Genomic DNA, 12,014 nt, shown 5'->3' with positions numbered 1-12,014 from the left:
AATTTAAAATATTGGCATCATTATTTTTGCTGCTAGATAGTTTCACGTTATCTATTTTGCTTATGAAATTTGCTATTGAAGAAAAGAGATGTATATAATTTTAAGCGTAAATACAGATGGATGCATACGATTGGTTTGAATTAAGCCAATAATAAGGCTACAACTAGAGAAACTCATCCTAATAAATTTTATTTTAATTAAAAAGCTACCAGACTATTTAAATATTTAAAAATTAAAAGTAGATTCAATATTGTATTATTCCATTCAACAAATAGTAGGATATTTATTCGGAATATTAAATTGTACACCTTTCTGGGTTGACTCAAAAGAAGCTTTATGCATTCCATAAATTAAGATTACAGCTTCAATGGAATACACGTATGTACAAGTCAATATCTCAAGTTAGTTAAAATATTTAAAAAGAAAAAGTTTTGGAATGTATATTATGTACCATAGTGATATACTTAAATACTTAGGTGCCGCAGATGAAGCATATTTTAAAATATTTAAAAGAAAAAAAAAAGGAAATAGCTTCGGAATGTATATTATGTTTCATATTGATATACTTAAATTCTTAGGTGCCGCAGATGGTGAAGTATTTCGCAATACAAAAGACTTTTTCTAAATTAATGTTTAAACATTGTGCGATAGCAAGATATATTTTACGGTGATTCTTGTGAATCCGAAAATCGATTTGTTATTGCAAACACTAAATATGAAAATACGTACTATGTTATTACATCGTTGTCGCAAATTCATACATATGCTGAAAATATTTTGAATAAGTCATTGACTAGAATGTGAACTTTGACATATGTATGGAGTGTGGAGTACAGCAATATTTTCGACTGGGTTCGACTGAAATTGGAAAAAACTTATATTGTTCTATATTCAAAATCGCAATCATAAAATTATTTTCACAGTATATAATATTTTATTTTTCCAATTATTTTTCTTTATTTAACTTATTAATAAAAGAACGTTGTGAATTCTTACCATTCAAATATTTATTTTGTTTAAATATTTTAATTATGACAGAGTACATACATTATAAAATAACATTAAAACACAAACAACATAAATGCGAAGTTATTTTCAAATACTTACACGCTAAGAAACACAATGCAATTACAGAATGTTATTATCAAATGATATAAGATTTCTATTACTTTTGTAATAAACCATTTTATTTATACATAATCAATTTAAATACTTCGAACATATAAAAATAGAAGATCGGATTTTAAATTACAATTCCATTTTAAATGGAATTAAATTTAAATTAAATTTTTACCTGTAACAATTTTGTACATTTTATTTCTGAGATTACAAAAACAACCACTAAGTATACAAAGCAGAGTTTTATTTTACAGACATTCACACTGTCTCATTTAGGCGCCTACTCATTTATATTAGGTCGCAAATGTGGCAAAAAAACAGCAAGTTGCTGGTCATAGACGCGAAGCGAGACATTGGTATCACTGTTGCAATTTATCAAAGTAATAATAGTTTAGAATATTTATGCAACAAATAAGTTAAAAAATTTAAATAATTTTCAATTATACTTTCTTCTTGTACTTCTATTAATTTTTGTATATTTATTTTAATTTTTTTTATATATTTGTTATTGAATCTCATTAAAAATATGTACGTTCCGTCAACCGCCTGCAATAATAAAAATCTTTCCTCCCATAATTTCAAGAAGTATCTTTTCGCCACTTTCTGTCCACACGTTTCAGCATCTCTTCCGCTTGTGTGTCTGAAATCAATATTTTATTTGATTGGATCACAAATAATTCTTTAAACATCTATTACATATTCAATTAATGAAAATAAATAACTTTATTAATTCTCGTCACTATCCATCTGAAATAAATTAACTTCACTTAACAATACATCACACAAAAAAATTAAATTATAATTGATATATAAAATTATATATATTTTTATATAATTATAATTGATATATAAAATTATATATATTTTTATATATATATTATATATTCAATTGATAATAAAAAAGTTTTCATTAAGTACTTATATTATATTTCCACTGTTTATTTATAGCACATTCACACTGTCTTATTTAGGCTGCGGTTACATTACATGCGAATTTTGTCTTGCGTGTTCGTACTTATGTTTTCTCATGCGAGCACATCGCAAGTTGCGATTACATTGCTTGCGAATTGACAGTTCTGTTTTGTTTCCTTTGAAAACGGACACTGAAGACATAATGTATTTAGCAGAAAATCTATTTTTAAATTATTGGTTGATTTCAAATAGAAAAAAAAGAATATGCGTGCATAATTATTGGTCATCAAAGAGCAAAAATGAATGACAAATTAGAGAAATGCGAAAAAAAGTTTTATGATTATGACAGAATGAGAAACGCAAGGTTTTACAATATTCTAAATGGCATTTTTTCTAAAATCATCAAGTTATCTAACTTTCGGAACTGTATTTCTCAAAGGGAGAAATTAATTGTAACATTACAATGTTTTTTATTTTTTTTTTAAATATAGTTAAATTATATCAAAAATGACAAATGCAATATTGGAAATCATCGAAATTTGACATATTATATACAAGACACAAAATGTAAACATAAACAAAAAATTAGGCAAACTATTAACACAAATTAACAAATTTTTTGCCATACTTGCTAACCACCAAAAACGTCTAATATAATAGTTGGTTTGGTGAAAAAGAAAATAGCAAATATTTGCAAAATATAATATGTCAGATTTTATTATATTTTAACTTTTAGTTTTAAATGATTTGTTTTAAAGATTGAATGTTATAAGAATTATAACTCCATATAACAACAACTACTTAGACAATTTTTTGTTATCGCTATTCCTGAAACATAAAATAAATCTTAATTGATAAAATAATTTATATATCAATACGAATTTTTGTAAAATTATATATATTGATTAAATAAATACCAATTTCAAACGAAAATGATGCGCATCATCAAATGCAAATGAGCAACTGAATTTCTATTATGTCTGTAATGGATAGACTTTGGCAATTCGTGCCGAACTAAAAATGAGGAAAAAGTAAAGGCCATTTTATACAGAGAGTTATGGCCACGTCAAATTAATGTTGTTTCCAATATATTTTAATAATTATCTTGTTTTTTAATGAGCTAATTAATCAGTAGTTAAATAATAAAAAATTTTAAAAAATCGTTTTTGTTTTTTAAAAAATTTTGTTTAAACCGATATTTCGACCATATTCTATAGTCAGCATATGGTATTATCCTGACCAATAAGCCCGTCAAGAAAATATAATTAATATTAAAAACATTTGGTTTATTAATAGTACTACACAAATTCTACAATAACAATTTTTTTTACACAAACAAATAAAACTTTTGAAAAATGGAAATTCGTTCTAGTTTCTCTTTTAAGTTTTATTCCTTAATAAATCCTATTTACGAAGACTGTGCCTTTATTTAAAAATTAATAGTTTTTGTGTGAATATGTTAGCATCATTACATAAAATTACATATATTTGGTCTTAAAAAACGAAGTTCTGACATTTATTGCTGAAAAAAACACTTTCATGACTACCGTAATGAAGCCCAGAAAATCTCATCACATTGATAGCTACAGCAATTTTACTTGTGTGTTGCACTGACTATATGCATATCATGGCTCTTAGATTTTGTAACCATATTTTATTTCTTTCAAACCGAATTGGGTGCTCCTTCGATTAATTCTTACTGACAATTTACCCTACAAATATATTTCACTTCAGTTTAATACATTTGTAACGAAAAATTACTTATAAATAAAAAAGACTGCAGATGCGATAATTGTTAATAGCGCCTTTATTTTTAAAAACTGTTCTTAAATCTAAGCGTGTTTATGTATGTTTTAAGGACATCAAGAAGACGTATTTAGCAAAGAAACTTCACGTCTTATCTGGCAAATTACTTCAGCCAATGCTTGAGGATGCACACCTGCTTCTATTAATTTTACACATATATCAAGGCTTTCCTCATTCAGTCCAGTATTTAATAACATTGAAATTCCATGAATACTATTATGTATAACTTGTGATTGGTGCAATTTTAAGTAATTACTCCCTTTAGGAGGCTTCAGTTCACCATGATCTGTAGTGCCTTCGTTAAAAGACATAATGTTTTATTTTAATGTTTATTTATTCTAAAATTAAATCTCCAACCCTACAAAATATTTTGCTGATCTTATACAAACAAAATTAAATTTACAAATATGGTATCGTCGTTATTGCGGGAACAAACTGAAATTAAAACCAAAAATAAATTATTTTAAGTGCACTATCGTAGACCCATAATACACAAGATTGTGCATTATACTAAATTCGCACAAGAGTTTTGTTTGTAATTTTAGCTGTCATTTGAAATTATTCTTAATTTCTATACCAAATGAAGTTCAAATTAATTAAATTTGTAAGAGAAGTTTGACCTCTGAAGACAGAATTGATTCGAAAATTCTACAGAATCATATACTTATATAATTGATAAGCAGGGTTTGAATTGCTGTCACTATTTTCAAGCAATTATTTTTGACTACGAAAATGAAATAAGCAGAACGCAAATGCAACAACAATTGTTAAATGCTTAAAAATAGTCACAGCAATTCAAACTCTGTTGATAAGTAACAGTTTTGTTCCATTTTATACAAAAATTACATTCATTCCTTAAAACTAATCACAATAACACAAGTTTGTACTGCACAATACTGTACTACGGTAAACTGTCCAAGTTAAAATTAAGTTGACTATGCAGAATTTACGAATCAACTTTATTTTTAGCTGAATTTCCCATACAAATTTACCTAAGTTGAACTTGATTCGCATGTGAACGCAGGATTAGTCTAAAATGCCCTACAGACGGTTAGACCTTGTGTTGTTTTCAGTAACAAATATGCGTGATAAACTCAGCTGTCGGTATCTTTTTTAAGACTTAATCAATGGACCCCTATCTCTTAATATTGTTAAATTTAATTTTTACACATTATTTTAAAATTTTTGTTTGGTTGATTATATAGCTGACTAAAGAGTGATTCTGTACTGAAAATTTGGCAAAGTACAAGTTTAACACTTGACGTCCCTAATACTATGTTTACATTATGAACTTTGCTGGCTGGAATCGACTTTGAGCGCAAACCCAGCAACCAAAGTCGATTTTGCCATATAGATATAGGCACAACCAACCTCGAACTTTAACCGGAGGTTGACTTCATTTAATAGTATTAATGTTAGAAAATATTAAATAAAAATACAACCCGATACAATGCAGCAGTGAATGTCAATTTGAAGAAACTTTAACAAAAAAATTGTTTTTTGCAATTTTAATCATAAATTTGTTTTACTTTTCACAAAACCTTGGGCAATATTGTCTGAAATAACAGTGTATAAAAACAATAATCTAGTGGACCATTGTTTCTCTACTATTAAAAAGCGTGATTGAAACAGTCTTTTGGAATAAAAGTTATTAGGACTTAGAATTTAATAAAACTTACTTATGTGGCCATAAGAACCCGTTACCGGTTTTTAACCTGACGCTGCATATCTCTCCAGGTGCCTCAACTTGATCACACCACCAGAGACACGGTCTACCTCTACGGTTTCATCCTTCAACAACTTCTTTAAATATCTTTTTCGCTAGAGCATCTTCATCTATTCTCACGACATAACCAAGCCAGCGAAGCCGCTAGATGTTAATTCGTTGAAATCAAATTAATCTCGTGATAAATCTCGTACACCTCGTGGTTCATTTGTATGTGGTAGTCGTCGCCAACTCGTAGACGACCAAAGATCTTACGAAGAACTTTTCTCTCGAACACTCTCAATGCTGCTTCATCATTCTGTAGCAACGTTCATGTTACTGCGTCATAAGAAGCACAGGGAAGCTAACCAACCTATAGAGCGTAAGTTTTGTTTGTCGAGAGAGAACGCTACATCCCAATTTCCTACTGAGTCCATCCAGTACCGCCTATAAGAAATAATGATTCTTTACTTGAATGCTACGCCCAATGATGTCAATATCGTCGGCATAAATATGGAGCTGGACACATTTGTAGAATATTGTTCCATTACGATGAACACCTGCCCTGCGCATAATTACTTCCATGACGAAAGTGAAAATATCACATGATAATCACCTTGTCTGCAGCCTCACACGGTATCAAAATGTTCGGAGACTCGATCCTGCCTTGCCGAAGCTATGGGTATTGCTCAACATAATTCTGTAGAGTCATATTAACCTTGTCATATTAACACTCCGTAAATAGATTACCTTGCAGGTTAATACTCCAGGCTTGAAGCCTTGTGTTAGACGGTTAATTTTTGATAGAGTTTCTGGCATCATTCCTGTTTCTACACACCTCGACTTCCTCTCACTCGCATGTTTCTTGATCTCGTTCCTTCCGTCTCAATAAGCGTAGTCGATATTTGGACCACGGAATTGGACTACGGCCATCACACTTGGAGCGTACCTTGCGTCAATCACGAAGTTATCTATCTGGTTTCGAGTTTATTGATCAGGAGATAGTCAGGTTGCCTGGTTATGGTCATGTGGGAATCAGGTACTAGATACTTTCTAGTACGCAGCGAAGTCAATTAGAAGCCTCAGACCGGTGTTGGAGGTTGATTCATGGGGGCTGAATTTTGCGACAGTTAGACCAAAAATTTCTTCTCTTCCGACCTGTGCGTCAAAATTTCCGAGCACAATTTTAACATCATGGACGGCACCGGGGTTATAAATTTCTTCGCGTCTCACGTGGTAGGTACTTGATCAAAAGATCACGTCGTCGTTTTCTTTGCGCATGGGCACAAATTAGAGTAACGTTGAAGAATTTTCTCTTGATGCGGATTGTAACAAGCCCTAACATAATAGAGTTCTTTTCCAATAGAGTTCTGCTTCTTTTTCCTCTGCACTATTCATAAGAATAGAGTTCCTTTGCCTAGACCACAGAATGGTTCTGGATCTATCATTCTTGAGCCTGCGCCTCTTCTTGCAAGTTCGTCTACCATTGCATTGCCTTGGATATCAGCATGTCCCGGATTGCTCCAGCCAAGTATGTTCAGCTTGTCAATGTAATTTCATACCAGTTTAGATGATATATGGCAGGATATAAGTGTCATTATAGATGTCTGGCTGTCAATCAATATTGCGCTTTTACGATTCCGGTAATTACGTTAAAGGTTGAAACAGGCGCATCTATCTATCGCGTATATTTTCGCTTGAAAGATAGTTGAATTATTTGCCAGTGCTTCCAAGTATCTTTTGCCTGGTCCATAAACACCGTCTGTATACCATGTTATCATGTTTTCTTTTATTATTTGGGTTTTGGAAAAGCCTTCCCAATTCTTTTTGTTGCCAAGATCAGTTTTGAAGTTTTTTGTGAAGTCATACTTTACAATCATCCTGTCCATTGGCATTTCAGTTTCTGGGATTTGTGCAGCCAGAGTATTAGATTTTTTGCTGATGGTTTCAAGACCAGTCATCCTGTTTGTGATTACTCTAAGAGCAGCCTTCTTCGTCTGTGATTGCACATGGATGTGAAAAGGCGTGAGTTCCAGGCGTTCTTCAATTAATGTCGTGGGACATGTTCTCATTGCTCCTGTTATGCTTACACATACCCAAAAGTTTTAACTGCTTTTGTAGTTTTATTTCTATCCCATCTAAGCGGATGGGTTTAAGATTTTTTATTTTGTGTTTTTTCGTGAATGGTACAATAGTTGTTTTTGCTGGATTTATTTTCAGACCAACAGAATTGTACCATTCTTTTGTTAGTTTTAGGCTTAACTGGATTCTTTCGCACAGAGTATGTTCGAATTTTCCTCTGCAGATTATTACCTCATTATTAGCGTATCCCTGAATTTGGAAACCATTCCTATCCAGTTTTACCAAAAGTTCATCCACTATCATACTCCACATTAGGGGTGATAGTACTCCACTATCATAAGACTATTGTAACATAAGACAAGAGGAAATGATAAGCATGTGTGGTCATCGTACTATTCCAACCTAAATTCCTAAAGTGCAATTAACTCTTAGGTTTCTAATTCCGACGCATTCTTACTTCTTTCATTGGCATCTAATTTTACGTGACGGGTGCCAAACCCTGTGCACAATCCAGATTTGAAGTCCTGGGGATAGGACTCTCTGTACGCATGATTATTAATTTTACTATACTACAAGATCTAGGTTTACCTTGGTCTTTATCGTATAGCGGGCGGTGTCCATTTGTATTCAGTCCAGAAGCCCGACTATCAACATTCAAAGGTTCTTGGACCAGATCTGTTCTCTATTTTCAAAATGAAAAAATCAGCTACTGTAATAGTATTATAGTGTTAAAAGTTTATTTGCACAATTGCTAATAAACTCAGTATATTCGATCATGGTTTTGCTGGCATTGTTCTCGCCTGACATCGGTAGGACTTCACGGTATAACGCCATTTAATTAAAAAGATTGCCCAACGACTCGAAAGACTGAAACTATGAAACAAGAGTATCTTAGTAAAGTTTCCCAAAAAAGGCATCCTACTCTTAGATAATTCTATCAAGAATGCTAGCAGCCGTAGAAGGAAGTCTATGAGAATATCATTACGATTTTCAACTGTAATAAACCTTTCCACCGAGGTTTCGCTCGCCGGATTCCAGGGTTGTTACAAGAAAATTTCTTTATAACCCTTAATTTTCTCATCGTATAATAATTTAAAAACCGGGTTATTTCAGTTTAATTATTTTTATTTTTACAAATAAAAATTTTTACAATATTTATATTTATACTTATTTACTAACATATTTTATTACTATTACAAATATGGAAAATTATTATAATTCCTGTAAAAAGAAAATCGAGTTAGCATTAGGAGGAGTGTCCAACGTTACCGACTAGGCTATGTTGCTTGGAATCAGCGTTACCGACTAGGCTACGCTGGTAGGTTGGGAATCAACGTTACCGACTATCCTACGTTGCTTGGAATTAGCGTTACCACCTAGGCTACGCTGGTAGGTTGGAAATCAATGTGTTATAAATTACTTAATTACCTGTTTAAATGTTTCCTTTTGTGCTGCGAAGTGCTCTGCTCCGTAGCCTGTTTGTTCCTTTTATTCTGGTTACTTTTAACGGGACTTCGGTTGTTGTTATTGCGGTATTCAGCTCAACTCGAATTCATTGCATATAAAACAAAAACATAAATTTTGTGTTTACACCCAAAGGAAAATGGAAATTATTGATAATAGTAATTTATTGTTGTGACGACGTTGTTGTTTATTATAGTCGTTACACAACCAAACCGTGCCTGTGTTAATTTAATTAACTCTCCGTATTATTTTTGAGCAATGTAACGAGATTAGCAGGTCAGTGTATGCTGGTTTCATTGACTTCAGAAAAGCTTTCGACAGCTCTGACAGGGAGTAGGAACTCCATAGGAATGGAATACTCTTGTAAGGCGAGGTGTCTCTATTAAAGTTTTAAATATCATAAAAGTGTTGTACAACGAGACGAAACCTTTGGGGTCAATACGGGCGTAAAGGTTGTACACTGTCCCCAATACCGGAATACAATGGACACCACTTAGCAAACTTGTCGGTTTTGAGTATGAGACGAATCTGTCTTCAAAGTCCTGAAAGGTCAGAGTTACAGAACAAAATTGACACGTTTAGTTCCTGTGCATCCAATGTCGTCCTGTCCATTAGCTATGAAAAAACAAAAGTAATGTGTAGCGGCTACATTATACCGGATCAACCATCGATTGGAATTGGTAACGACGCAGTTGTGCACGTAAAATCATTTACATATTTGTGCAGTATCATCATGCTGCATGTGGTACTGAATAAGACGTTTCGGCTCGAATAAGTAAAGCCAAGTCAGCTATTCGGGAAATTAAACAATATGCGGTACTCTAATCAAATAAGTACGTCAAGTCAATCGCACATCCAAGTATTCATAAACAAATTCTTAAGAAGAATATTGAAAATATGAAACATATACAAGCTTCCACTGAAATTAAAAGAAGAATATGGAAGTGGGTTCTGGGGAATGGAAGTGGAGGTAAAAGTGGAAGCGATTGATTGATTTCGCTGCGGCTATTAACATGGTGATTAGTAGTACCACATTCTAACATCTCAATACACATAAGGCAACACGGCTATCATCTGATCAAAAACAAGATCACATATTGATCACGTTGTGATAGACGGAAGGTATGCTTCCAGTGTCTTGTATGAGCGTATCATCCAAGGAGTCAACATCAACTCGGATCATTATCTTGTTGCAGTCAAAATCCTTGCATGTGAAAAAATATTACTCGACTCTATCAGTATCTGTAAAATGAATCTGAAGAAACCGATATATGCGCGCAATGAAACCTCATCTTCAACACTTTACGTTATGCTGCAGAAGAAATTAGCTATCACCGTAAACAAAGAAACAGCTGGTATAACCAAGAGTGCCGTGACGCTAGCGCAGAGAAATACGCAGTGCCGTGCGGTAAGATGTAATGCGCGCTGCTAAAGAACGAAGTCGACAAAAGAGAAACTTGTTTTTAGGTGAAAAAAGAACTAAGAGGCTACTCGGCTAAGTAAGTAAGGCCAACTAAATAAATAAGTAAGTTTTTGATCTTTATACTATTTCATCAATTTTCTTTTTCACTTAATCCATTTCTTTAATATATAATTACAATTATTTTAACTTTATCCGAAATTTCATTTCGCTTACGTTCTATTTGAAAAAGTCAAAACTTCACTACACAAAACTGTTCATAACAAAAACCAAGTGGACTTCTCCAGATTTTCTTACCAAAATTGCAGTCTGTTGCATAAATCACGAATACTTTTCTTACTTCATACTTTGGTGTTCTACAAAAATTGATTATTTTGTTATTTTATTTTTAAATTTTGCAGTAAAAACAAACAAAAAAACTAAGTCCAATTGTTGAAAATTGCATTATTTGTTTGTTCCGCTTTACCGTTGTTACAAACATTTTAAAAAAATTTCGTTAATGAATACTTTTTTTGACCGCTGTATATATATTTATTTTTTTTCTATATATATAATACAGTTGAACTTCCATAACTCGAACTTATATAACTCGAACCAAAAACAGTGCACCAAGGTTTTAGACACCAAATTACATACAATTCTGCTTCCATAACTCGAACAAAAATTTTGTTCCGTGACGATAAGAATATGGGAAAGTGTATTCTATAAGACGAATTTTTGTTTTAAGTAAAAATGCATTTTGCTGTTAGGGAAGATCCCTTTTTCCTAACCAAATGTTTAATTTTTTCTTTTTTATGTTGCTTCTTTGTGCAAATGTCAGTCTCTGGCAGCGTAGTTTAAAGTAAATAATTTAACTTCCAATGCGACTCTTAACAATTATATTTAGCTTGATAATGAAATTTGTACAACAAGCGCAACGGAAAGTTATGATGAGGGTTCGGTGGATGAAATTGTTCATTAGCCTTCTAAGAATGAAATAGAAAATTCATTCATAATTCAGAATTTTTATATACAAACGAATAATAGTTCAACTGATGATCACTATAAAGCTTGGAACAAATTGAAATCTTTTTTTATTGAAAATAAGAAAAAAAATTAAAATCCCAAACACTAATTTTTAATTATTTTACTTCACTACAACTTGTGTGCTGTACCTATTTGATTTTAAATAAATAAATAAATATCTAAAAATATAATTCTAGTTTCTATCAAAAATAAAACAGAAATAAAAAAATAATAAAAAATTCGAAGTCTCCATAAGTCGAACCTTTTCTTTGCAAACCTTTTCTTTCGAGTTATAGAAGTTTGACTCTATTTGTATTTATAAAAAAAAGTTTACCATATTTTAATTACTCTTGACTTTATTAATGATTGATTTGTTATATATATATAATAAAACATGATGAGGAATAGACACACTTATTATATATATAATTTATGTTCAAAAATTTCTGTCGTCCAGCATGTTTGCTATGCGTTGGAGAAATAGACAGCAGTTTTATAAGC

At 31.8% G+C, this 12,014-nt stretch overlaps 1 protein-coding gene across 1 annotated transcript; it reads right to left on the bottom strand.

The window, feature by feature from the left end:
* Positions 1-3,815: 3,815 nt before the first annotated feature.
* LOC119683044 (mitotic-spindle organizing protein 1) lies at positions 3,816-4,224 on the bottom strand. The gene has a single exon (XM_038096643.1). It carries the CDS (start codon positions 4,146-4,148, stop codon positions 3,894-3,896), a length of 255 nt encoding a protein of 84 aa, XP_037952571.1. The 5' UTR covers positions 4,149-4,224; the 3' UTR covers positions 3,816-3,893.
* Between the last annotated feature and the right edge of the window lie 7,790 nt (positions 4,225-12,014).

Source organism: Teleopsis dalmanni, chromosome 2 (assembly GCF_002237135.1).
Source record: "Teleopsis dalmanni isolate 2A chromosome 2, ASM223713v2, whole genome shotgun sequence".
Classification (NCBI taxonomy): Eukaryota; Metazoa; Arthropoda; class Insecta; order Diptera; family Diopsidae; genus Teleopsis; species Teleopsis dalmanni.
The sequence above is the reverse complement of the archived record's forward strand: the minus strand, read 5'-3'. Positions and strand labels throughout refer to the sequence as shown.

Bases quoted from the DNA above. Each gene is read 5' to 3' on its own strand.
- LOC119683044 (XM_038096643.1), bottom strand. From the start codon at position 4,148: ATGTCTTTTAACGAAGGCACTACAGATCATGGTGAACTGAAGCCTCCT.